Below are 27500 nucleotides of genomic sequence, written 5' to 3' on the forward strand. Positions count from 1 at the left end.
GAGGACTGAAATACACTCCCAGTATAAATCTGATCAAAGTCCGAGTCGCTCCACAATATAACGAGTGACTAGTAAACGTTCTCCTGCTGAGTCGTTCTACTGAACTATTCAGTAATGTGAATCAGCAGTGATGAGTAAATGTTGTGTAAGCGTGTGTAAATGTGTGTTTATTGTGTGTTTGTGGTCTCCAGCCGGTCCCACGGTGAAGCCCTCCGTGTCTCTGCTCCCTCCCTCCTCTCTGCAGCTGTCTGAGGGATCGGCCTCGCTGCTCTGCCTGCTGTCTGCCTACTCTCCACAGGGGGCGCTGGTGAGCTGGACAGTGGACGGCTCAGAGGTGAAGGACGGGGTTCTGACCAGCGCCGAAGAACAGAAGAAGGACGGGTACACACGCAGCAGCACCCTGACCCTCAGCAAAGCGCTCTGGGAAAAGGGGGAGGAGTTTGTCTGTAAGGTCTCCCATGACAACGTCGATCATCCGGTCACGTTCAGAAAGAGCCAGTGTGAAGTCTAACAGCTCCAAGATAGAATTGAACACTGAGCTGCTTACACATCCATCTACAATAGAGTTTCAATTCTACACAATGCTGACATTTCTGTCTTTACTCTCTTCACTGTCCTGTTGCTCTTCCTGTAGTTTTGCTCTGCTGAAATAAAGCTTCATTTTGGACATTGTGTGTTCTTTTATTAGAGTGAATAGTCATTATCAGTGTGATGAGAGAGTGTGTTTAGCTGTAGATTCAGTGCTGTGTGTTGTGCTTCAGTGAGTTTGGCTGAAGGAAGTTGAACATCTGGTGAAAGTGCTGCTCTATTCTGGGAGAAAGAGGATCACTCAGCCGTCTTCATGTAAATCTCTCTCTCACTTCACTGATCTCTCAGTTTTACTGGTTAAAACTGTCTCTGTGTGTTTAGCTGGGTGTGGAGCAGGAAGCTGCTTTCATGTCTTTCTTTAGTGCAGGATTTATGGTTGAGGTAACTGACAGTGCACACGTATTTTATATTAATAGTACGGAAGAGTCGTCATCTCCTTCATCTGTTCCTACTTGGTGTCAGAACTGGACACTGAATTTAAACTGAAAATGAACTTCTGTGTTTTTCTGACTAAGAATTATAATTTTTTTCCTCACATGTAACTTAAGTGTAGTATTTAAAAATTTAGCCAGACATAAGGTTAACTATTGATTTAATCAGATCCAGATTTTAAATGTATTAAATTATATTAAACTGATTATACCTAATTTGTCATTTCTCATGTATGTTCACATTCACATTGATTATTGTAAAGATCCACAAAACACTGAACACTTTCACTGTCTCTAAACACATCAATGCAATTCACATGACTTTATTATCATATTAATGATTATAATATAATTAAATCCAGTGAGTAATAGACATCAACACTGTGTTTAAGGGCACATGTGTAAATCCACTGTATTGTACATTCCCAGGTTATATGGGGTGAACTCTGCTGCTCTTAACTATTATAACACTATAACTGAAGGTGTGTAACATATAAACTCATGTGTAACACTGGGGACTGGGTGGGTCCTGATCAGTAACGCAGTGTGTGGAACTAGCACCAGACACTTCCAGGTATATAGTGTGTTTTTGAGAAAGAGGAGGAGGAGGTGTTGGAATATAGCAGGACGGTGTGTTAGGTAAGCTGCTGTCTCCTCATGGACTTACCTCTGGAACAGAAGCTTGATGATCCCCTGAAACACCTTCAATCAGGTGACAATAATCAGTGTGGGGGGGGGGGGGGGGGGGGGAGTGCAAGGCACGATGGTGTTAACTTTCTCACATGCGAAACATGGTACAATGTAACCTGGAACATGTATCACCTCAAACTCTGTAAAAATGCAGAGAGGCGGTTCCTGTTTGTCTGGCTGTTGTGGTGACAAGGATGATATGGAACAGGAAGCTCCAAAAATATCCAACATTACTCCCTTCCCTTTGGGGGCCATGGTTGATGGTTGAGATGAGAAGGGTGAAGGGTGATGGTTGAGATGAGAAGGGTGATGGGTGATGGTTGAGATGAGAGGGTGATGGTTGATGGTTGAGATGAGAAGGGTGATGGTTGAGATGAGAAGGGTGATGGGTGAGATGAGAAGGGTGATGGTTGAGATGAGAAGGGTGATGGGTGATGGTTGAGATGAGATGGGTGATGGTTGAGATGAGAAGGGTGATGGTTGAGATGAGAAGGGTGATGGTTGATGGTTGAGATGTGTTTAAGCAATGCACCTGACATTTATCTGTAAGTATCGTTACACAGCAGCAGTCACACCACAACAGGATCAGTCCTGAGCTAGACATGCTGAAATGCAAGCAACTGGGTCTGGCCTGGTTCATGATAAGTCTGGGAAAAGAGAAGGTGAGGGAAACTCACACCAGAGGCAAAAGCGCCCCCTACTTCCCATCACACCCTTCTTTATATACACCAATGTTTATTATATGACCTACTAGTGGCTAAATGCATGCAGCAAGTTTCCCAAAAAAAATTCCAACTCTTGACTGTTTGTCAAACGTTTCTGATGACAATTAATTTACATTTCCAGCCTTTATGTAACTTTGTAATGCGAGAGCTTCTTCAGCTGCAGTTTCCATGGGCATAGTAGTCTCTTAAATGCCTGTTTAAGCATCAGATCTGTCCCAGTCAACTGTCTCTTCCTGTTTCCTTCGTGATGTATTCCACATGCCAGATAATTATGCAACGCATCATTTAACACATCCCCAAACTGACAATTCTATGTTCTTTTTAATTCTTTAAACTTCTTTAATTCGTCCATATAAGTGAAAATGGTCTGCAAAAATAATGGTTTGGGTGACAAATGTTCTCGCATCACTTGTAGAAGATCTGCAAAAGTCTTTTTGGCAGGTCAGCGTGTGTCAGTCAAGCTATGCAGTTCCTCCCATGGCACTAAAGAGAACAGCAACATGTTTACCTTCCCCTATATCATTCACGAAGTACTGCCGCAGTCTTTCAATAGGATGTTCTGAATCTCCGTGGAGCTATTAGTGCACTGCAGTGCATCAACATTCTCAGTTTATCCTCATCGTCACTGTGATGTCTGTGATATGATACTGTGTCCTTGATAATGGCCATGAATGCAACAAGAGATGAGGTGTGTGAACGCACTTCAGTCCTTCTTGTACTGAACAGGGGCTCTCACTACAAACAGATATCACCATTAGTCAACAGATTTAAACAACAGAACAAGGATGCCTGCTACAGAAATGTTTTCAGGTTATTCCTGTACCATCTTTTTGACTTAAAGTGTTCACTGTAATGGTTTATTGTGTAATCGTATGAATCGATACGTTCTGTAAGAATATGTTTGAATACTTTGAACATGCATACATACTCAAAATTGTGTATGTCCAATATGGAATATTTGTGTATTTTTCCTGGATCCTCTGCCCTGAAAAAAATTTTCCGTATTTCTGCCATGATTTTTATGTGGAAAATCTGGAGAACAGAAAAAAATACAAAAGAAGATGCAGTAGAGAGAGGTTTAGTTTGTATGGTCCATAACACTAATTGGTTTTGACAAGTCTAGGTCAAATGTCATCAGCAATTATAATTATCTTGGCAGGTCAAAGGTCATCACCAACTGTCATTTTCTTAACAGGTCAAAGGTCATCATCATCAATCATAATTATGTTGAGAGATGTATACCAAAGATAATATTACATATGGTCTACACTTATGTCATTATCTTAACAGATGAAGGTTAAAAATGGATCATAGTTTATATAATAAAGGTTTGTAGCAATCTGTTGCGTTCCCCCCCCCCCCCCCCCAACACACACACACAAGGCCGATGAAATAATAAATAATGAATTTCCATACACATCCAACCAAAAATATGCACACACCATGCACGCACACACACTAAAAACAAATGTTTAGGCTCAAAAACATGACAACTTTTAATGAAATTAGTTTCAACCAACAAACTGCATTGAGTTAGAGAAATGATCTTTTCCTCTAAAATCAAATGTACTTTCAATTAACACTAAATTAATAATCTGTATAATAAACACAAGTTTTTAAGTTGATTACTCATAAAAACTAAAATCCGGTGTAGTTTACAATACAAATCTCATACCTAACATCTCCGCAGGTTTTATAGACATAAAAGCACTGAATGAAATTATTAATATAGACAAAAAGAAACACTCTGCGTCTACTACTTTTATCTCTCATAGAACTATCCACAGTCCAAAAGCTGCTAATTCTGACTAATTCAAACTGACTACAATGGAGCTAGAAGGCTATATGTGTGAATGACAAAAGATTAAAAATAATAAAAAATCAATATCAGTAAATGAAATTAGATTACACGATGTACTTTACACGAATAAGCAGAAATGTAATCATGCTTTTCTTTCCTGTAGCACAAATGAAAAGCCCTCTCTAGATGAGCAGATTTGTCAAATGAAACTTTTTCATTCTTATCCACTGCTACGGTAAACTAAAGAGTAGATTTTCAAATTACACTGCTAAATATGACTAGCATTAGCTATGTGTAGTAGTGCAAAATGGTCCATCAGCTGTATTAGCAGGTGTAGCCTATACACGAGTCCACTGCTGGTCATATCACAATTGAGAATATTCCCAAATTCATTGCTTTAGTAGAATTTATTTGTAAGTGAAATAATACTCACATTGTAATGTCCTTTGTATAGTATTTATTCAGTCTACAGGTCCTCTAGCACAGTCTTAACTGTCTGAATTTGTCCAGACATGTTAAATGGGTACGGACTTGACATTAATGACTTGAAGTTATCAAGCCTTAATTTCGTTAAGTTTCTACTTTCTTCTAGAATCTTGTATGGTAGCACTACTTGTACTGTTCTCTACTTGATAGATCGCTTTGCTTGTATTCTCTCATTTGTAAGTCTTTGGATAAAAGCGTCTGTTAAATGAATAAATGTAAATGTAAATGTACTACAACTTAAATTTTGTTTTAAATCAATTAAGGCAGAAATTTCAGTTTAAATTACACACAATATTAAGGTGATGTGTTGACATAATAATGTTGATAATTACAACTCATCAAAACAATGTTTACAACTTTAAATATTTAATTAAATAAATAAATTAGAATTTTTATCTTGCATCCACACATTTAATTAAGTTGTGGTGATAGGTCCCTGAATTACTTTTTAGTCAAAAAGCGTTAAAAAGGTCGTTTTCATACAGCAACTCAGCAGCAACAATCTGTGAGAAAGTTCCAAGTTAAGGTTCACTGTCAGCTTTGTGATTTTCTTGAACCCTGTCAGGATACTGAATATTTTGCCCACCTTCAGCGTAGACGTATCAACGACCACCAAAATGTTCAGTGTCCATTTCAAGGCTGTAGTTTTCAAAGCAGTGTATTCCACTTTCAGTGCACAATAAAGTAAGCAGCAGCGAGATCACAATGAGAACATGTTTAAACCAGAGTTAATAGTAAGCACAGATTGTAATGAGAATGAAAATGATGACAGTGTTAATTACTCTCGGGAGTGTGCTCTTCACATTCTTCACATACCAGAGATCTCTGTTCAGGAAGTAATTCAACAGCTTTAGCAAATAGTTCAGTTGTCCCAGCCACTTTTGCCCAAGAATGTGAAGGATGTTCTTCAGAAACATTTGGACATATAGATGTGATAGATTTGGACAGATAGTTGTGAAAGAGCTGGTTGAGACTGTGGCAGAGAATGTCATATTGTCCAAATGTTGTGGGAAAAAATAGATGTCTTGTAACCAGTAAAAGGAGGGCATCAAACATGTACGTCATGCACAACTTTCCTCTGGTAATGTCCATAGAGTATGTAGCTGAGAAAAGAATGAAAACTGTAGCATACGTTCCCCTCTTACAGATGCCGCAGAAATTCATGAACAAGAAAGATATTTTGGATAAGGGTTTGTCAAAACAAGAATATAAACCACATGAATATAGGTGTAGAGATGACTCAAGCTTTAGAGAGTATGTCCTTCTTAGTTGTGATGAATTCAGAACTGATCTGAGCCTGTACATTGACAATTTTTAAGTGGCTAACCCTTTAGGAGCATCTAAAAGAAAGCAGAAGATGTGTGCAGTTCACAGAGTTATTGCAAACTTGCCTGGAAAATACAGATCAGCACTAAACTCCATTCAGCTTTCTCATTTGTGTAACGCTGCAACAGTTAAAGAGTGCGGTCATGACAAAATATTGCACCCACTTCTTTGTGATTTAGCCTCTATCGAACAGCATGGGGTCTACATCGAGCATCTTGGTAAAAGTGTTAAAGGAACAGTGCTCTATGTGTCAGCAGATAACCTTGGTGCTCACTCTCACAGGAGTTTTATGAAAGCTTCATTGTGGATAAGTTTTGCAGATTTTGCATTGCATCCAGGACTGACGCACAACTCCAAGAGATACAAAATGGTCCATTTCAACTCAGAGAGAGAAAAACACACAACAGGCAGGTGCAAGAATCTTTGCAGGATCCAGATTTGGGTAAAAAGTCAGGTGTGAGAGGACAATGCCCACTCATAGCAAATTTGGAGCATTTCCATGTCATTGGTGGTTATCCCCCTGACATATCGCATGATGTTTTAGAGAAATAAGTTCTGGTGGCAAAAAAAAAGACTTGGTGGCCAAGAAATACATCACCCTAGATGTTTTCAATGAAGCTATCAATCATTTCCTGACATATTCTCTGACAAATCTCATCAGCCTCAGCTGATTTCAAAAGACTTCTCCACCAAGGGCACACTTGGGGAAATGGCCTGGAGAACTGTCGTCTAATTAGCCTTCTAAGTTCTTCAAAAAGCTTGTACGCGATGCCCAGAACTTCTAAGAATGTTGCCATGACACTTGCAGTGAAACACCAGACGGCTCTTAGCCATCAGCTAGGCTACAATTCTTTTTTCAGGCTAGCTGTGGAAATGGCTATGGTTACATTAGTGTTAGTTACCCACTTCCCAGAGAACATTCAGAGAGCACTTGGTCAGAAAATTCAGAAAAGAATCACACTGACTCCAAAGCCCTGCTCAGTTAAAGATTTGATTAGTCGTCTCAGAAATACTCTGGCACTAGAGTATAACTTTACTTTACAGTTTTGAGATCCAGAGTTTGATAATGAACTTTGTAAAATGACAGATTTGTCAGAACTCCCTCACAAACCAACTGTGAATATCATTCCTGTGATTGAATTGATGCTACTGTCATCAAGTGAAATGCAGATAATCACGCAGAGAAATACTGAGTGATACTCCAAGTACAGCAGATACATTACAGATCTCCAAATCAACCCAGGAAAAGAGAATGCCATGGACTGATGTCTTTTTGGTTCCAATATTCTCTGTCTATGTTGAATATGGGCTTCGTCAAGCAAATGTAATCTATTTGAGTGATGGAACACAGCTAAAAGTGACAAAGGAAGTGAAGCATACCATTCTTCAAAAGTTGGCAGAGACCATATACTCCTTCAAAGCATAACCAACTGCTGATGATGTACGAGCCGTTGCTAAGGCATTTGTGGATGCCCAAGAACCAGGATCACCTTCTGATACTGTGGGTGGACAAACAGTTTGAAAGGCAAAATGGGCAATTACAGGTCAAAAATGAGGAACATTGGACACACAATCGTCATGGTTAATGCTGGGAAGAGATGGAGATATTCTACCAGCAGTGAGCCACCTCACAAGAACATTAAGAAACCAAGGAAAGGGGAGGTCAAATACCTCCCTGACCTTCCAGATGGGCAGGACGCCTCCAGCCTTGAAATATCCAGAGAGCAACTGGAGGATGAAATGAAGAAAAAATAATGCATTTTTTATCAACCAGAAGATGGACCTGATACTGTATTTAAGAAGAAAGGAAGCTTTTTGACAAGCCTCTTGTAAGTGAGATTCTTCAGTGTTTATAGAAAATCAGGTGAAGTGAAATGCCCATGTTCATATCTTCTGCAACAAAATGAGTATTGATACATATGACAGTTTTGACAAATTCCTGATGTAAACAAATGCTTTACACTAAGACTTCAGCCATGTGTTTGGGAAGAACCTTCAACAAGCATTCTATGGCTCTCTTGATCTTCACTGTCCACACCTGATTTGAATCTTCAGGTCAAAGAGAGGTCTAAGAGGGCAGATTTTGCGTGATCTTCTGCAACAAATCAAGGTTTGTAAATTTAGGATGATGCCAGTGTAAGCTTCATTTTGAAGTCAGCCTATTACCATTACTTCATGACTGTTAAATAAGACAGACAAAATAACGATTGATGGAAATTTCCTTCCTTTGATGTTGACAAATGATATATTGTTGTCTCTGCCACCACTGCACCTCTGACCTCGCTGACATGAGATGTGTTGGCATGAGAGGGCTTACAGTAATTATTGATGATGACCCAACTGAGTTCTTCAAAACGTGCTTTGTAAGTATTGTTAATATGTTTTCCTGTCATAGATGATGTAAATTGAAGGGGTCATGACATAGTTGACGTCATGACAGCACGTGATTTTGGGGCTGCTCTTCTTGTGAGGCGTGAGGAGTTTGAGTTCTGAAACTTGAATGAACTACTGCATGTCCAAAGATCAAGCAAAATGTCATTCCTGTCATGACAATTTAAAACTCAAATGCATTCCAGGGTGATCTCTTTAGTAGTTCATGTTATATGCAATTACTCATATTCAAAAACAGATACAAACATAATATTTACAGTTTTTTAAACTCCTGCATGTATTTGTGTACATAATTCACAAATCATTATGTATGTACATAACTAACCAAAAACATGTTCAATAAAAGTTCATTGATATTTAAAAGAATATTAGACAGCTAAAATTTGTTTTAGTAATCTCCATATACATGTTCAGGCTTCTGATGATGAGGACTCATACCAACATGTGCCAGTTGGAATCCTCAGTGTAGAAGGTGAAGATGTGGCACCGCATCCCCTGTCCTTCCACCTCCATCCATCCTCTGTGGAAATCATCTTGGAGGGGAATGTTTTGATGGACAATTTAGAGAACCTGCCCCAGGCCATGTGTGTTGCTTATGGGTTCACTTGTGCCCTGCATGTTGATTACTCCAAGTGCATGAGCAACAAATTCAATTTCACTGAGCAGGTGATGTTATGTTTGGGTAAGGAGGAGTTTAAAAGCAATGTTCTAGCACTGACAAATCAGCTTGTCATGTAAGAAAAGAAAACATACATTTGTCTCCAGGTTAGACAAAAACTCCATATGCCTTAATTATAAAAGTAAATTAATAAAAATTAATTCATGAATAAAAGTAAACTATACCCGTTTAGTGTTTGGCGAATGTTTATGTGGTATGTTAATATATTATAAGAAAACATACTGTGCCTGTGCAGTGTTTGGCAAAGATTTAAAAAACTGTTTAAAGATTTAAAACTGACGTTTGTCTTCGTTGTCATAATTTGGAAAGTGAATTGAAATAAATTGTGACTTCAAATAGATGCTTCTTAGATGTGTTCTTTATCCTTGTTTATAGTGCAGTGCAAAATTAACTTTTTAGGCAATGAGTTTCCATAATTGTTTAAGTTCAATCAACTTGTATGGGTTTACAGTGTACATTTAATAGAGAAATATTTGACTGTTGTGTTTTAATGAAATGTTAGTGTGATGTGGATGTGATTTTCAACGTTATGGCCTGAAACTGCAGATGTGATCTTAAATAAACACACGTGACATCATGTGAATAATATGTGATAAATTAAACATAATCTGATCATTTATATCTGGATTTCTGTTCATCTCCATTATTTATAACGATACTCTAGGTGTTATCGAAATCTGAATATGAATTTAAGTCATTTGAAGTCATTTTTATTAACATAACAAACAGAAAAATCATTTCCACTAATTAGTATTTACAGCCCACAGCAGGCAGTGACCCAGCGGTGATGCAGGGACCCAGTATAGGATGAAAAACAATACAATCCTGAGAGTTAATGATCATGCAGCTGGAATAAAAGGACATTTTGATCACAGATAAAGAGGATTATTGAGTAATATTAGCTGCTGTGAGATCAGAGAGGTGTAGAACTTTCTCTTTTCTAAGCTTTGTGTTGCAACATGAACATCAGTGACATTTTCAGGCGATACAGTTTTGCTCCTGTTAATGTGAAAATCTCTATAATCACTACCTCATTTTATTTACAGTGTGTCTGAGTCATAATATATGCACTTCACTCACTACTGCATCAAGCGCACAATCACATCCACTACTGTACCGAGAATGATTGAACATCTCCCAGATATGTGGACTCTGATTGGTTCACCCTCTGACCCACAGAACTCCATCAAGTGACTGAATGTTTAGAGTTAACGTTCCACTACGTGCTAGATAATGTAGCTCCATTCACAACTAAACGCTTTGTAGTTCAGCAGATAAACTAGGAATCACATACATGAAATGTCTCAGTCAGTATTTAGGCCTCATCACAGTACTGAGACAGCTCTGTTCTACACCCACTGCTTTTCCCTGTACATGCTACCTCTGGGTAAAATGATCCATTAACATGCTGTTAGCTTCCACTGCTAGGCTGATGATACACAGCTGTATGATTCAGCAAAGCCAGCTCAATAATATAAACTTACTGTAAATTCACCTTCATCAAATTTATCCTGCAGTGGACATGTGAGTGTGTGTGTGTGTGTGTGTGTGTGTGTGTGTGTGTGTGTGTGATTGTGTGTGTGTGTGTGTGTGTGTGTGTGTGTGATTGTGTGTGTGTGTGTGTGTGTGTGTATATGTGTGTGTGTGTGTGTGTGTGTGATTGTGTGTGTGTGTGTGATTGTGTGTGTGTGTGTGTGTGTGTGTGATTGTGTGTGTGTGTGTGTATATGTGTGTGTGTGTGTGTGTGTGTGTGTGTGTGATGGTGTGTGTGTGTGTGATTGTGTGTGTGTGTGTGATTGTGTGTGTGTGTGTGTGTGTGTGATTGTGTGTGTGATTGTGTGTGTGTGTGTGTGTGTGTGATTGTGTGTGTGTGTGTGATTGTGTGTGTGTGTGTGATTGTGTGTGTGTGTGTGTGTGTGATTGTGTGTGTGTGTGTGTGTGTGTGTGTGTATATGTGTGTGTGTGTGTGTGTGTGTGTGATTGTGTGTGTGTGTGTGTGTGTGTGATTGTGTGTGTGATTGTGTGTGTGAGTGTCTGTGTGTGTGTGATTGTGTGTGTGTGTGTGTGTGTGTATGTGTGTGTGTGTGTGTGTGTGTGTGTGATTGTGTGTGTGTGTGTGTGTGTGTGTGTGATTGTGTGTGTGATTGTGTGTGTGTGTGATTGTGTGTGTGTGATTGTGTGTGTGTGTGTGTGTGTGTGTGTGTGTGTGATTGTGTGTGTGTGTGTGTGTGTGTGTGTGTGTGTGATTGTGTGTGTGTGTGTGTGTGATTGTGTGTGTGTGTGTGTGTGTGTGTGTGTGATTGTGTGTGTGTGTGTGTGTGTGTGTGTGTGTGTGTGTGTGATTGTGCTGTATCACATCGTCCCCCTCAGCACCTGCAGTAGGTCCCAGCTGCAGCAGTCACACTCACACAGGTTTTTGTATGACGCTCTAACACTGTGTGAACACCCAGCTACCACTGATATAATGATAACTCTGACAGTAATAATCTCCAGCATCTTCAGTCTGGACTCCACTGATGGTCAGAGTGAAATCAGATCCAGATCCACTGCCACTGAAACGAGCTGGAATACCTGACTGTAACTTCTTCACATATCTTATCAGGAGTTTAGGAGCTTCTCCAGCTTTCTGCTGATACCAGAATATATCTTCATCTCCATCACTCCAGCGGTAAACAGCAGAGCTGGTTTTACAGCTGATGGTGAGTGTGTCTCCTGGAGAAACAGGTTTCACTGCAGGACTCTGAGTCACAGTCACCTGACCTCTGGATCCTGAAACAAAGAAGAAGAAGAAATCCGTTCCCTACATTAATAATGACGTTGAGTTTGAAGTTCATCTAGTCGGCCTACTTCACATGGATTTGTCAGCTGAACAGTTGAAGATAAAACATTGTGTTACCTCGAGCGCAGAGGGCCAGTGTGCAGATGAAGACGCTGATCAAACTCATGGTTGCTGTGGGTGAAGTCGCTGATTACTGTCATGGATTACTGCACTTTTATATACAGATGATGCTGTCAGGTTTATAGATCTTATTGATTTCAGTCACACATGTACAAATGTACAAACACATGGAATGAGATTTTAGTGAAACCAGCTGTTTCATGTCTTTAATTAAAGACATTTTAAACGTGAAGAAAATAATTAACGAGCGCAAGTCAACACAAATCCGTAAATGAATATAAATATGACTCGTCATTCAATTAAGAAGAAACGCCAGTGTGTAAAAGAAGGACGCCCGGGTCTGTGCAAACATTCACACACCACTTTACTAAAGGATTGATAAATGAGGCCCAGTGTGTGTGTCCTAGTCTTTTATTAAAGATTTAAACAATTCTGATTCATTTACCAGATCCAGATGTTCTACATTATTTCAGCATTTAACACACGGGACTATAAAGCAACTTCTGACAAATAAAACCTTTATGTTTCAAACCAATAAAGTCATAGATTGTTTAGATAGAGACAGGAAGTTACCCACAGCCTTGTAGAACATCCAAGCACTTCTCCCATCAGCCCCTTTCCTACAATCTGAACCTCCTGAAGATACAGACCTAGATCTCTAGTCTACAGGTTAGAACAGAACTCTTTTCCAGGTGATGAAGATTATGGAGCAGATCGGCTACTTTGCAGACTCTCTGCAGTGTACAGCTGGATTTATGGATCTGCAATGACGTAAGCTTTTTATTATTTTCTTCCTAAGTAGATTGATCTTTTATCAGCCAGGTGCTCTGACAGGAGCTGATCGTCTGCTCTTTTAGCTCAGAATATAATCAGGGGAAAGGAAGCAAGAGCTTTCTAGGCACAGATGTTTTAAACGACACCATAAATACAGTCATTACATCATCACGTAGACCTGCATCAAACTGCCTTCACATTTAGCTTCAGTCAAATGAAGCTTTATGTTCTATTGTGGTGATTTTTTCCTTCAGCAGGAACTCAGGTCATGTGTGTTTAAGGTGTTCAGTTCAATTCAGTTTTATTTCTATGGGGTAGAAAAGGAGACTGTTTGGTGGTTAAACTTTACAGATGATGAGAAAATGAATATTGAAATAGAGAATAATATAGAAATGAATGTTGAGTCTTATTGAAAGATCCTGCACTACATTGTGTGTTACAGTAGTGTGGAGTAGACACTGCTCCTCTTAGCAGAAGGTGGAAATCATCATATACCATTACACACATCAGCTGATTTTTCATCACAGAAGGAACAGCTGATGAAGAGTTTTCTGCTTTTCAGGAATGATTATGTTTTAAACATCAACACGTTTGATGATGTTCAGTGGAGTGCAGCTTTAGCAGCTCTGCAGCTGTTCTCAGATCAGTGTGTGTTTCTGAGTCAGAGCACTTCCTCTACAGCTGAGGGAGGTTTTTGTACCACGCTATAACACTGTGTGTACGGAGTGCTGTAACCCTGCTGACAGTAATAATCTCCTGCATCTTCAGACCGAACTCCAGAGATTTTTAGATTATATTGTGAACCAGATCCACTGCCACTGAAACGATCTGGAATCCCAGACTGACGAGAAGTTGCAGCATAGATCAGGAGTTTAGGAGCTTCTCCAGGTTTCTGCAGGTACCAGTGGAGCCAACCACCAGCACTCTGACTGGATGTACAGGTGAGAGTAACAGATTGTCCTGGAGAAACAGACTGAGATCCTGGAGACTGAGTCATGACGATTTCCCCAAAGGACTCTAAAGAAAAGGATGCAGAGTTAAAATAATGTCAACAAATGTAGTAATGAGTGTGAGAGTGATGTGATGATGTGTATGAATAATAAAAGTAAAGAGAGAGTCTCACGGTGAGCGAGGAGTCCCAGTGTCCCCAGCAGTAGAATCAGTACCATCATCATTGTGCTGCGTGTCAGTGGCTCTGAAAGGACTGAACACACTCTGATCAGCACTACAGCTCTTAAAGTGTGTGCAGCACTGACACAGCACACATATGCAAACACCACAACTGTGTGTGTGTGTGAGTGTGTGTGTGGTCACTGTAGTGTAACAGAGGTTTTTGTACGACGGCTTCATTAGAATGTATCACTGTGGTTCACTTTCGGTGGAGGAACCAAACTCATCGTGAAAAGTAAGTCTCTCTTCTTTATTTAAAATGGAATAAATTCATGGATTTATTTTTATTATTAATTTGATTATCGAACAAACTTTAGAAAAGTTGAAAATGAATCATTGTAAATGTTTGTTATGAAGGTTATTGTGTAAAAAATCAGTATCTTAAATACATTTATTTGTTTGTGTTGATTGTAATGATTATATTTCATCGTTAAAAGTGAGAGAATAAATCCAGATGTTTGTGCTGTTTAAATTCACCTTGAGTTCAGCGTCTAGTGATTCTTTTTCATTGAGTATCAACACCAGAATAAATCTGATCAAAGTTCTGCTCGGTCCACGATGTAAAGAGTAACTAGTAAATGTTCTCCTGCTGCTGGAACACGTTTGTGCTGCTGCAGAGTTTCCGGTTTTGTCTCTGTTGGAGTTCAGAACATTTACAGAATACACTCACTGAGTGTTTCAGTGTTGGAATACAGTGTGACTACTGGATGCAGTTACAGTACTGAATAGAACTGGGTGAACACTACATCAGAAAGAAGATGGATTATGGTGTGGAGTTAAAGCTGATGGCTTCCACATGTTCTCTTTGTTTGTTAGTGGACTTTAAACCAAATGGACTGATGTTTCTCCAGACAAATTCCTTGTATGTGTGAGCACGCTCGGCAATAAAGCCGATTCTGATTCTGAAACTGCTCCCGAATTGAAGCCCCCCATGTGTCTCTGTTCATTTAGAGTTAGGTTCTGTTTTTATGTCTATGGGTAGAGTTTATAGATGCTGCTGAAGGTCATCGAAGTTTCCAGATGTTTCTACTGAACTGCAGTAATGTGAATCAGCAGTGATGAGTAAATGTTGTGTAAGCGTGTGTAAATGTGTGTTTATTGTGTGTTTGTGGTCTCCAGCCGGTCCCACGGTGAAGCCCTCCGTGTCTCTGCTCCCTCCCTCCTCTCTGCAGCTGTCTGAGGGATCGGCCTCGCTGCTCTGCCTGCTGTCTGCCTACTCTCCACAGGGGGCGCTGGTGAGCTGGACAGTGGACGGCTCAGAGGTGAAGGACAGGGTTCTGACCAGCGCAGAAGAACAGAAGAAGGACGGGTACACACGCAGCAGCACCCTGACCCTCAGCAAAGCGCTCTGGGAAAAGGGGGAGGAGTTTGTCTGTAAGGTCTCCCATGACAACGTCGATCATCCGGTCACGTTCAGAAAGAGCCAGTGTGAAGTCTAACAGCTCCAAGATAGAATTGAACACTGAGCTGCTTACACATCCATCTACAATAGAGTTTCAATTCTACACAATGCTGACATTTCTGTCTTTACTCTCTTCACTGTCCTGTTGCTCTTCCTGTAGTTTTGCTCTGCTGAAATAAAGCTTCATTTTGGACATTGTGTGTTCTTTTATTAGAGTTAATAGTCATTATCAGTGTGATGAGAGAGTGTGTTTAGCTGTAGATTCAGTGCTGTGTGTTGTGCTTCAGTGAGTTTGGCTGAAGGAAGTTGAACATCTGGTGAAAGTGCTGCTCTATTCTGGGAGAAAGAGGATCACTCAGCCGTCTTCATGTAAATCTCTCTCTCACTTCACTGATCTCTCAGTTTTACTGGTTAAAACTGTCTCTGTGTGTTTAGCTGGGTGTGGAGCAGGAAGCTGCTTTCATGTCTTTCTTTAGTGCAGGATTTATGGTTGAGGTAACTGACACTGCACACTTATTTTATATTAACAGTACGGAAGAGTCGTCATCTCCTTCATCTGTTCCTACTTGGTGTCAGAACTGGACACTGAATTTAAACTGAAAATGATCGTCTGTGTTTTTCTGACTCAGAATCATTATTATTTTTCTCTCATTTAACTTAAGTGTAGTATTTAACAATTTAGCCAACATAAGGATAAATATCGGTTTCATCAGATCCAGATTTAAATTGTATTAAATTATATTAAACTGATTATACCTAATTTGTCATTTCTCATGTATGTTCACATTCACATTGATTATTGTAAAGATCCACAAAACACTAAACACCTTCACACATTACACACTATTATAACACTATAACTGAAGGTGTGTAACATATAAACTCATGTGTAACACTGGGGACTGGGTGGGTCCTGATCAGTAAAGCAGTGTGTGGAGCATCCCAGAGAGTCTCCTGGAATTTCTTTTTAAAAATATCGGAAATGTCTTTCCTCAGCGAAGTCAGCAACTCGAGCCTGAGGGCGGTGATGTCGGGGTCAATGCGCGGCAAGGCGGATTCAGGGGAAGGAGGTGATTCACTTGAGGCTGTGGACGTGGCGCGTACACTAGGCCTCAGTTCTGTCTGAATAGTACTACGAGTTTTCATGTTTATTTCAGACATTTTAACATAGTTCAAAGTTAAACGTGCAAACAAAAAACGGAGTAGAGTAAGTCAAAATCAAATGTATGACTGAAAAGCGCAAGTTCCTACTCCATTGGAAGCTCAGCAGTGCCCCCAAGAAGTAAAAGAACATTTACATGCGACAAATACTAAGTGCTCATGTTACAGTGAGGGAGATAAAAATCAGTAGAGAAATCGACAATTGACATTAGAGAAAAGACAGGAAGATGTGACAGAACAAGAACAATACAGAAAGTCAAAAAAAATGAAAGAAAGAAAAAAATCATTATGATTGTAGGTGTTAATGTTGTGGAAAACAATCTTTTCAGCCTAAGTCAAAAAACTTCAGTGACAGAGGGTTTGTAGATGTCAAAATGTAAATAAACTTTACTGAAACAATAAAGTGAGACGGTCTGCAGAAGGTCTGAATTGTACACACACACACATGTCTTTATATACCTCTCTGAAGCAGTAAAATTATCCCTGGGCGGGGCATTCACCTTTTCTTTCTAGAAACAAACCAGTCTCCATTGCCTTAACTAATTATTCATATCCATATGATACCTTATATATGCGGCGCATGTGCTGTCAGTTGTATTTTCTTTAAAAGGTTTACCAGACAGGGTTTTTTACTTTGTCCCATAATTCACCCTATAGTCTCATCTTGGTACTCTTCCTCCTGGAAGTCTTATCTTTTCTTTTGACACTGATTTGCAAGCTTAGAGAGCTTTGTTTGAAAACCCAGTTCTGGCATGTATCTGTGTGTTTATTGCCATAGAGTGAAGCTGATTTAGACAAACACAAGGTTCTAAATGCACACACTTAGAATGTCACTTGTTAGAAAGTGTTTTATAGTTTTAGATTATGCCTGCTGTGCAGAGGTACGGACTGACACAGAAAACAATTAGGCCTAAGGAATTAGACACAGAATTCATCTAACTCAGTACACTTAGTTTATAACTCGATCAACAAGTCTACTATGAATTTAGATAATGCTTCCCACAAATAATTCCAACTGTTGGCTATACACACCAGATTATACCTTATTAACATATCCAAACATTAGTAAACTTTGTAGTTACGCACGTTGATTGCACTTTATCTATACTATATATTTCCCTCCTCTGGGATTTACTAAGTCCCACCTACCTCAAGAGAGTAATCTCACAATCCAGTCCCTTCTTTAAAACTAACTAGTGATCAATGAATGATCACATCAGCCATCTACCAATGACCAAAACCACTTGCTCTGGAGACCAGAAACAAACATCTCCTCTCCCATTGGCTAGAAAGGAGTAAAAGATTCTGTCTCCCTTTCCCTATCCATAAAAATCAAGCATAGTGTTCGTAAGCATGAGCATTCATTTGGTTCAGCACTTGTGGTTGTCCAGGAAGGGACGTCTGCTTGGGCCTCTTTCTCCTTCAGCAGGTGTATTAGGCTCATCAGAATTGCTCTCAGCAACAGGAGCCCTTCTTTCCTCCTGCTCTGTTGGTACGACCTCTGACTGACCTTCTTCTTTGCTATCTCCTGAGACTGCCATTGGTTCTCCCTTACCTTCATTTCAGACCCTCTCTCACGTCTTGACTTGTTCTTTCTTCTGAGATGTCAGCCACTGGATCGTCCCCTCCGATCATCTGATCCTCTTTTCTCCTAGGTCTTAATCTAGCTGCTCACTTTGTATGGCCATTCCCTTCTGGGCTCGAACACACCTAGGTACAGTGCGGGAAAAAAAGTATTTGATCCCCTGCTGATTTTGGACGTTTGCCCACTGACAAAGAAATGATCAGTCTATAATTTTAATGGTAGATTTATTTGAACAGTGAGAGACAGAATAACAACAACAACAACAACAACAAAAATCCAGAACAAAGCATGTCAAAAATGTTATAAATTGATTTGCATTTTAATGAGGGAAATATATATTTGACCCCTCTGCAAAACATGACTTAGTACTTGGTGGCAAAACCCTTGTTGGCAATCACAGAGGTCAGACGTTTCTTGTAGTTGGCCACCAGGTTTGCACACATCTCAGGAGGGATTTTGTCCCACACCTCTTTGCAGATCTTCTCCAAGTCATTAAGGTTTCGAGGCTGACGTTTGGCAACTCGAACCTTCAGCTCCCTCCACAGATTTTCTATGGGATTAAGGTCTGGAGACTGGCTAGGCCACTCCAGGACCTTAATGTGCTTCTTCTTGAGCCACTCCTTTGTTGCCTTGGCCGTGTGTTTTGGGTCATTGTCATGCTGGAATACCCATCCACGACCCATTTTCAATGCCCTGGCTGAGGGAAGGAGGTTCTCACCCAAGATTTGACGGTACATGGCCCCGTCCATCGTCCCTTTGATGCGGTGAAGTTGTCCTGTCCCCTTAGCAGAAAAACACCCCCAAAGCATAATGTTTCCACCTCCATGTTTGATGGTGGGGATGATGTTCTTGGGGTCATAGGCAGCATTCCTCCTCCTCCAAACACGGCAAGTTGAGTTGATGCCAAAGAGCTCCATTTTGGTCTCATCTGACCACAACACTTTCACCCAGTTGTCCTCTGAATCATTCAGATGTTCACTGGCAAACTTCAGACGAGCATGTATATGTGTTTTCTTGAGCAGGGGGACCTTGCGGGCACTGCAGGATTTCAGACCTTCACGGTGTAGTTGTGTTACCAATTGTTTTCTTGGCGACTATGGTCCCAGCTGCCTTGAGATCATTGACAAGATCCTCCCGTGTAGTTCTGGGCTGATTCCTCACTGTTCTCATGATCATTGCAACTCCACGAGGTGAGATCTTGCATGGAGCCCCAGGCCGAGGGAGATTGACAGTTGTTTTGTGTTTCTTCCATTTGCGAATAATTGCACCAACTGTTGTCACCTTCTCACCAAGCTGCTTGGCAATGGTCTTGTAGCCCATTCCAGACTTGTGTAGGTCTACAATCTTGTCCCTGACATCCTTGGACAGCTCTTTGGTCTTGGCTATGGTGGAGAGTTTGGAATCTGATTGATTGATTGGTTCTGTGGACAGGTGTCTTTTATACAGGTAACAAGCTGAGATTAGGAGCACCCCCTTTAAGAGTGTGCTCCTAATCTCAGCTCGTTACCTGTATAAAAGACACCTGGGAGCCAGAAATCTTTCTGATTGAGAGGGGGTCAAGTACTTATTTCCCTCATTAAAATGCAAATCAATTTATAACATTTTTGACATGCGTTTTTCTGGATTTTCTTCTTGTTATTCTGTCTCTCACTGTTCAAATAAACCTACCATTAAAATTATAGACTGATCATTTCTTTGTCAGTGGGCAAACGTACAAAATCAGCAGGGGATCAAATACTTCTTTCCCTCACTGTACACCTGTTCTCCAGGAGTCACTGGACAAGGAACTTCTGTCTCCTCTCTCGGTCCCCAGCTCTGTTCCTGTGAATAGATAGCTTCATACATAGCAGTTAGTTATCACTTACATGCTCTTAGTTCCATCTGTAATTACTCCAGCGTCATAAGGACCTCTCAGGTATGGCACAGACATGGGTCGACCCGTAAGCATTTCATGCGGTGTTAGATGCATATTTCTGTTAGTCTGCATGCGATAGGTCATTCGTGCAAGAGGTAGAGCATCTACCCAAACGAGTTTAGTGTCGGCACAAATTTTGTTAAGATTAGCCTTAAAGGTACCACTTACCTTTTCCACTATTTCCTGTGACTGAAGGTGATAAACACATCAAAATATTACAGTATTCACAGTTACTGTAACACTGTTTTTTAAACAAACGCTGAGCCATTGTCAGAGCTAATCTGAGACGGTATGCCATATCTAGGAATTGCCTCTCTGGTCAAACATTTAAGCACTGTTCCTGCAGTTTGGTCTGCTGATGGCCTTGCCTCCCTCCATCTGCTAAACCTGTCTATCACCAAGTGCTTAAACGGCCCTCCTGGCATTGATATGTGCCTTATTGGTGCTGATTTTCCCTTTCTGACATTGTTTTGAGCACAAATTTTACACTCAGCCAAAAAAAAATATCCACCATTGCCTGAAAGTACATAGACCAATACTCTCGCTGTTTTATCTTTCCCACAATTCTCCTCGTGCACTGGTTAAAACCATGCGGATCTGAAATTCATACAGTAAGAAGTGCTGTAGGTACAATCAGAAATCAATTAAACTATTTGTTCGGTATGTTAAAGTGGTGTTCCAACGCTTTCTCTAAAAACTCATTGCTTTCAAACAGCTCCAAACAGAGGCCAAATCCATGGGCATATGCAGAGTCAGTGTATATATATATATATGTATATATATATATATATATATATATATATATATATAAGCAATGCTACCCTTAACCTGTTCACACTCTTTAGTGATAGCATGTAATTCAGCCAACTGGGCAGAGCAAGGTGCTCATTATGTTTGTGAAATTTCAGAGACAAAATCTTACAGATGGAACGTCTAAAAAGTTCAATCTTAGGCTCGAGGAAATATGAATTTCGGCCAGGCAATCATGAGTGTTCTCAGTGACTGGCTCAACACAATTAATTAGGCAATACAACACTACAGTTGGTGTATTAGACACACTAATAGGTTTAATAGTTAAATTTTGGGCGGCACATACAACAACCTCATATCCTGTTCTTTGTTGAGCTGTCATGTGTTGCATTTGGATATAATTCAAAATAGAAGTGACCTGGTGTGATGAATGTAAGATCAATGTATGAGAGAGCCATTTTCCCAGTGATCTGCACTAAGAGAGCAGCTCCAGCCTTCGCATGCAAACGTGCTGGCAATCCTGTGCCACCAAAACCAATGTTTTCGATAAATAAGCTTAAGACCTGCAAGCGCCCCCATACTCCTGAGCCGGGACCCCTGCAGTGGCGCCCCCTCTCTCAGTCACATATAAGAGAAAGTCTTTTTTGCAGTTTGCCAGCCATAGTACAGGTGCAGAGCATAAGTCCATTCAATGTCAGGTTTTTCCTTAGAACACCCGACTCTCAGGATTTTGTCATGAAAGAGCAATCAGTGATCCACTGAAGACCATAGTTGATAACATCCAGGAAGCTTAACATTTGTTGTGTGTTATGGGGCGGAGGATGACCCCAATCATGTCCTGTTGGCCTTGGGAGCATTCGAGGGAGTCTCTGACCACAGAGGAGTAGACCACAAGGGAGTCCGCAGCCCCTGAGGCAGATGCACCCAGGCATATTACTGATCTTGGAATGTTCAGGCGAGTAATGGCCTTGAGCTCTCACATGCAGGCACGGTGGAAAAAGAGCCGAACACAGGTCAACGACAGAAAAATAATAATTATCATGTGGAATGGAAAAGGTTACAGTGGGGACATCAGGCAGTAATGCAGTTACTGGGATGACTAGTTCATTGATTTTGCAAATTTTGTGTAAAATGCCATCCTCTTCCAGCCTTAAACATCGGTTACTGGGTGTATTATATAGCAGAACTGTTGGCACAATCACAGCTTGCTGTAATATTGCTAGAATAATTGGGCGTATCCCTTCCTCCTTTTCTGAGGACGGAGGGTATTGTTTACAGGACACAGGATGACTATTCTTCACTTTAGCTTGATAATGGTGTACATGTTACCTGTCCTGCTTCATATATACATACACATATACACATACATACATTAACACATACATACATTTAAGGGATGTACGTGGCATCAATCTGTATTTATTTTAAGTTGGAAATGGTTTCCAGTTTTCCTCGAATTGCGGCATGCAGCTTTTATTTTTGCCATGGGTATGTATTCTATTATTAGATTAGTGTCACAGATATCCCAGAAGGGACTCTGGACTACAGTTCCCAGCAGCCACTGCACCACACAGCAACTTCATCACTTAAGAGCACCTATGTGTATACAGCCACAGTTTGTGCTGCACTGCTAGTCTTGTGTTGGTCTTTCATTACTGTTGGTTCAGTCTTTGTGTTCATAGTCTTTGTTAATGTTTGATTCTTTCTCTAGTGTTTTGTTGTCTGTTCATAGTTCTTGTTTTGGTATTCATTAAAACTGAAAATCTGCTCTTGCATCCATCTCTGCCTCCAAACCTTGACGGAATGCAAGACCTTAACATGGATGAGGCAGTTTTTTTTTTAAAGTTCAAGAGGACCTGTATGAAAGACAAAAGCTGAGGGGGGAGGATTCTCCCTCGTTCAAGCCAACTGGGAGGGGCTCGACATGATGTACTCCATCATGGGGTATGCCAAGGAGGAGCCTTCCAACCAGGCTGGAACTATCTCCCACCCTCCCTCCCCCACTGTGGATCTTGTCCAGCCCGCCGTGTCGACTGAGAACGTTGTTCAGCTGAGGACACTGTTCAGTTTCCCGGTTCAGCTGAAGACACTGCTTTTCCTCCCGGTATGGCTTTTCTTGCCTACTCCACCTCGGACGTCACCTCGCCAGGCTCCACTTCGGACATTGCTCTGCCCTCCTACTACACTGAGGACATCGCTCAGCCTCTCTGCTCGATTGAGGACGTCGCTCAGCCCCCATGCGCCGCTGAGGACATCGCTCCCCCCATGCTCCGCTGAGGACGTTGCACTGTCCCCATGCTCTGCTGAAGATGTCGCTCAATTTCTTTGCTTTGCACCATATGTCACTCCCCCTTCCTGCTCCACGGAGGACGTTGCTCACCCCTCATACTTCACGGAGAACCTCGCTCCTCCCTCTGGCCTCGCGGAGAACCTCGCTCCTCCCTCTGGCCTCACGGAGAACCTCGCTCCTCCCTCTGGCCTCGCGGAGAACCTCGCTCCTCTCTCTGGCCTCGCGGAGAACCTCGCTCCTCCCACTGGCCTCACGGAGAACCTCGCTCCTCTCTCTGGCCTCGTGGAGAACTTCGCTCCCCTCTCTGGCCTCGCAGAGAGCGTTGCTTCTACCTCTAGCTCCGTGGTTAACATCACTCCCCCTTGGGGTCTGCCTTGGGCTTTGTTCTCCTCGCTGGCTTCGGGGTGGCTATTGCTCCATGCCCAACCAGGGTGGGGATATTGTGTCATATCTTTGTGGTATGGAAGAGACCTTCCCACATCCGTTCCCCAGTGAACACGTTAAGTGTTCTCTTTGCGGTTTTGTGAGAGATTACATTCAAGGGAACTTTGGAACACTTGGGGACCTCTGGTCTGGGTATCCGGTGCCCCATCGCAGACTTGGTACGTGGGTCGAGAGCCACGGGCTAAGGGGGGTTTGTCATGGATATCCCGGAACGGACCCCAGACTACAGTTCCCAGCAGCCACTGCACCACATAGCATCACATGACCATCAGCACCTGATTTTCATTCAGTTAACGAGCACCTATGTGTACATATCCACAGTTTGCATTGCACTCCTGGTGTTGCGTTTATCTTTTGTTGCTATTGGTTCTGTTTTTGTGTCCATGGTCTTTGTTAATGTTTGATTCTTGCCTTAGTGTTTTGCTGCATGTTCATAGTTCTTGTTTTGTGTTTTGTTTTGGTATTCATTAAAAATTTTAGAAAAATTGCTTCCTTAGTAATGGTTAAAAAAAATCAACAAACTGTCCTTGAATTTGGTTGGAGTATTGATCAATATAAATAGGAAGGGAGTTTGGGAACCATTTTGTAGGATGTTTTTTTTTTTTATGTTTAGGGAAGGCAGTTTTGTTTGTGGAGTTAGTGTTGGGTTTAGTTTGATGTTTTGGCTTTGCTAACCACTGGAGAAATGGCTTTGTGTTTTTGGGGTTTACACTCTTAGCTGTGAGGCAGCAACACTACATACTGCACCATCGTGCTGCCACACACCAAAAAAAGGTTTATACCCAAGTATCACTCTTGCGTCTGTGGATAATCTCCCCTGGATACTGTAGATTTGTAGCCTGCAGCATAGCTGGACCTTTAACACAGTGTAAATATCCTACCTCACTCCCTTCCTTTTGGGGGCCATCTTTTACTATCAAAGAGGGCAGAGACTGCTGAGTTGCTGAGAAACAAGCAGAAAGGGTCATATTTGATGAGATGTGTGTAAGCGATGCATGTATGAGAAGGACACAACAGAAAGGAAGAGTGAGCTAGAAAGCCCTAATCTACTTTAACTATAAAGTATAAATTAATTAAAAGTTTCCCAGCGTCTGTGTGCAGGGTGCAGCCAAATCTTTTTACACACTGCCTTTTATTTCATTTATTTCACATACAGTACCTCCATAATGTTTGGGACAAAGGCATAATTTATTTTTATTTGTCTCTGTACATAGTTTTAAATTTGTACTCAAACACTTCACATGTGGTTAAACTGCATTATTAAAATTCTCAGATTTTAATAAAGGATATTTTTATACATTTTAGTTTTACCATGTAGGAATTACAGCACTTTTAATACTTAACCCCCCATTTCAAGGCACCACAGTGATTGGGCAGCACAGGTGTTTGTGATTACTCATGTAACAGGGGAGAACTCAGAGAGGCGGATGCAGAACGTCTTCATTGAAGACAACACAGGGAACAGGATCAATGAAAAGGACTTAAGGGACAAACACGGGGAGAAGACACATTAGAAACCAGGATTATCAGAACTTAATGAACTAGAAAGTAAACACTAAGAAAAATGCTAAATAATCAAAAACATAGTGCAAATAACACAAGCAGAACCAACACAAGAAAACCAGAAACTCAAACATAACCTGACATGAGTGAGTACTCCAGGAACTAAGGAAGAACCACAGGGGACTTAAATAAAGCACTAACCAACCAGGGAAATAAAAACCACATGAGTAAACAGAGGAAGAAGTTCTACAAGGACAGTCAGGGTGGCCCAAGGTGGAATAGCCCTGGGGGTCGTGACAACTCAGGTGTGTTTAATTGTTTCAGTAATGTAGGTATACACACTACTCTCAGCTTTCAGCATCTGGTCTTGATTCAAGGCTTTTGGTCACCCTTGGCATCTGCTTCTGCTGTTTGTCAACATGAGGACCAGATTTGTACCAGTGAAAGTCAAGAAAACTATTATAAGGCTGAGAATCGAGAAAAAAGCAGTCAGACACATCGGCCAAAGCTTAGGCTTACCAAATCAACTGTTCGGATTATTATTAAGTAGAAAGAGAGAACTGGTGAGCTTCGTAACCATAAAGTGAATGGTAGGCCAAGGAAGACCTCCACAGCTGATGACAGAAGAATTCTCACCATAATGAAGAAAAAGTGCGGCTTCTTTGTGACACTTCCAAGCAACGCGTCGCTGGATATTTACCCTAATAATAAGATTATTATTATTATTACACTACGCACTACACTACTAAATTCGCCAAACCAATCGATTTGAGCGGGATATGGGAAGTCTCGCTCGCGGAGGTTCAATATATCCAGAGTTGGTACTCGTTAACAGAGGAAGACTGTCCTTTTCATATTATCCAGAGGGATGGAAAGAAAACACAAAACAGTACCTTTAATATCACTCAAGGATATTACAAAAGTATCGAGGAACTGGTTAGTGAAATCAACAAAAACATGAAGAAATTGGAACTTGGAATAGAGATAACCTATAACCCTATGAAAAATAAAATACACATTGCATCCCAAAAACATTTTGTGTTCAAAGCTAATGGAAAATTAGCATATATGCTCGGTATGAACCCCGGTGTTCCGATAACGGCCCGAGAACCAGACGCGCCTAACCCCGCTGATATTCACGCAGGCTTTTACACGATGTATGTATATACAGACGTTATCGAGTATCAGCGAGTTGGTGACAGTGTTGCCCCGTTACTGAGATGTGTACATATAACGGGAGAAAACAACAAAGTCGTCACAATTACTTATGATAAGCTGCATTACGTACCTCTCACCAAGAACCACATCACCGATATAGTAATCGAAGTCAAATCGGATCAGAACAAGCCTATACCTTTTAGTTACGGAAAATGTATAGCTAAACTACACTTTAGACCCGCTAAACATTCGTTCCGTATGTAAAATGATGGATAGGGGCTACGTTCACCTGCAGATCTACGTGGATTATCATGTCCGTCAGGCTGGAAATGGCCTTCCGGGGTTTCAAGGCGCCCCCACCATGTATGGGTCGGGGCTAGGAGGTCTGATCAAGGGTCTTTTTAGAATGGCTTTTCCGTTCCTCAAAAGGGGGTTTGCTATTGCAAAACCTCATTTAAAAACAGCGGCTAAAGGTTTCGTAAGCGACGTAGTGAGCAACATTATGAGCAAGACACAAACTCAGAATCAAGACGGATCAGGCCTTGCATTGATTGCGCGTAAAAAATCTAAAAGGCTCCCAGGACGTCGACACGTGATTCTGAATAAAAGACGTAAGGCTACTAAACTCAAGACCAGTGTGAAAAAGACCGAGCAGAGAGGCAACAGACATCCTACCATCTCTCACAAGAGAAAGCAGCTGAACATTTTCTAACATCATGGCTTTCTTACACAGTCTATCCTCAGAGTGTACCAAGACAGAATTGGATATTTTCACATTACCTTATACTCAAACGAGTATCGAGAAGTACACTTATGTCGAAATACCTCCAATTTCCGCTCTTACGGACAACGGGCCCCTGGAGTTCTACGTGGCTGGAAACGGGGAGGTTTACCTCGACGTGAACAACACTTTTTTACATCTGTCCTGTAAAATCGTGAATCCCGACGGTTCCAATATAGCTAACGATGCAAAGGTTGGGGTCGTTAACTACCCCGTAGCCTCACTTTTTTCACAAGTGGATGTCATGCTCGGGGATCGTCTTATTTCTCAATCTAGCAGTACATACCCATACCGTGCTACCTTTGAAAGTCTTCTCAACTATGGAAAAGATATCCTGGAAACACAATTTTGCACCGGGCTATTCTACAAAGACACAGCTGGGCATATGGATGCCACAGACCCAGACGGTCGAAACGAAGGTCTCAAAAAAAGGGCCAGTTTCAGTGCTGAAAGCAACACCTTTGACCTGATTGGACACATTCACTCGGATATATTTTTTCAGGATAAACTTTTACTGAACGGAATCGATTTGAGGATTAAAATGGTTTGCA

The 27500-nt window shown here is 41.1% G+C and overlaps 1 long non-coding RNA gene and 1 gene segment (V, D, J or C); both read right to left on the bottom strand.

Annotated features, from left to right (window-relative positions):
• The window catches only part of LOC128618303 (uncharacterized), a 194429-nt gene that overhangs the window by 85505 nt on the left and 81424 nt on the right, over window positions 1-27500 (bottom strand). The window lies entirely within an intron of this gene.
• On the bottom strand, window positions 13082-14072 carry LOC128618296 (immunoglobulin kappa variable 1-39-like). The segment is given in 2 exon segments: window positions 13082-13807; window positions 13914-14072. Coding segments are annotated over 2 exon segments (408 nt in total).

Source organism: Ictalurus furcatus, chromosome 14 (assembly GCF_023375685.1).
Source record: "Ictalurus furcatus strain D&B chromosome 14, Billie_1.0, whole genome shotgun sequence".
NCBI lineage: Eukaryota > Metazoa > Chordata > Actinopteri > Siluriformes > Ictaluridae > Ictalurus > Ictalurus furcatus.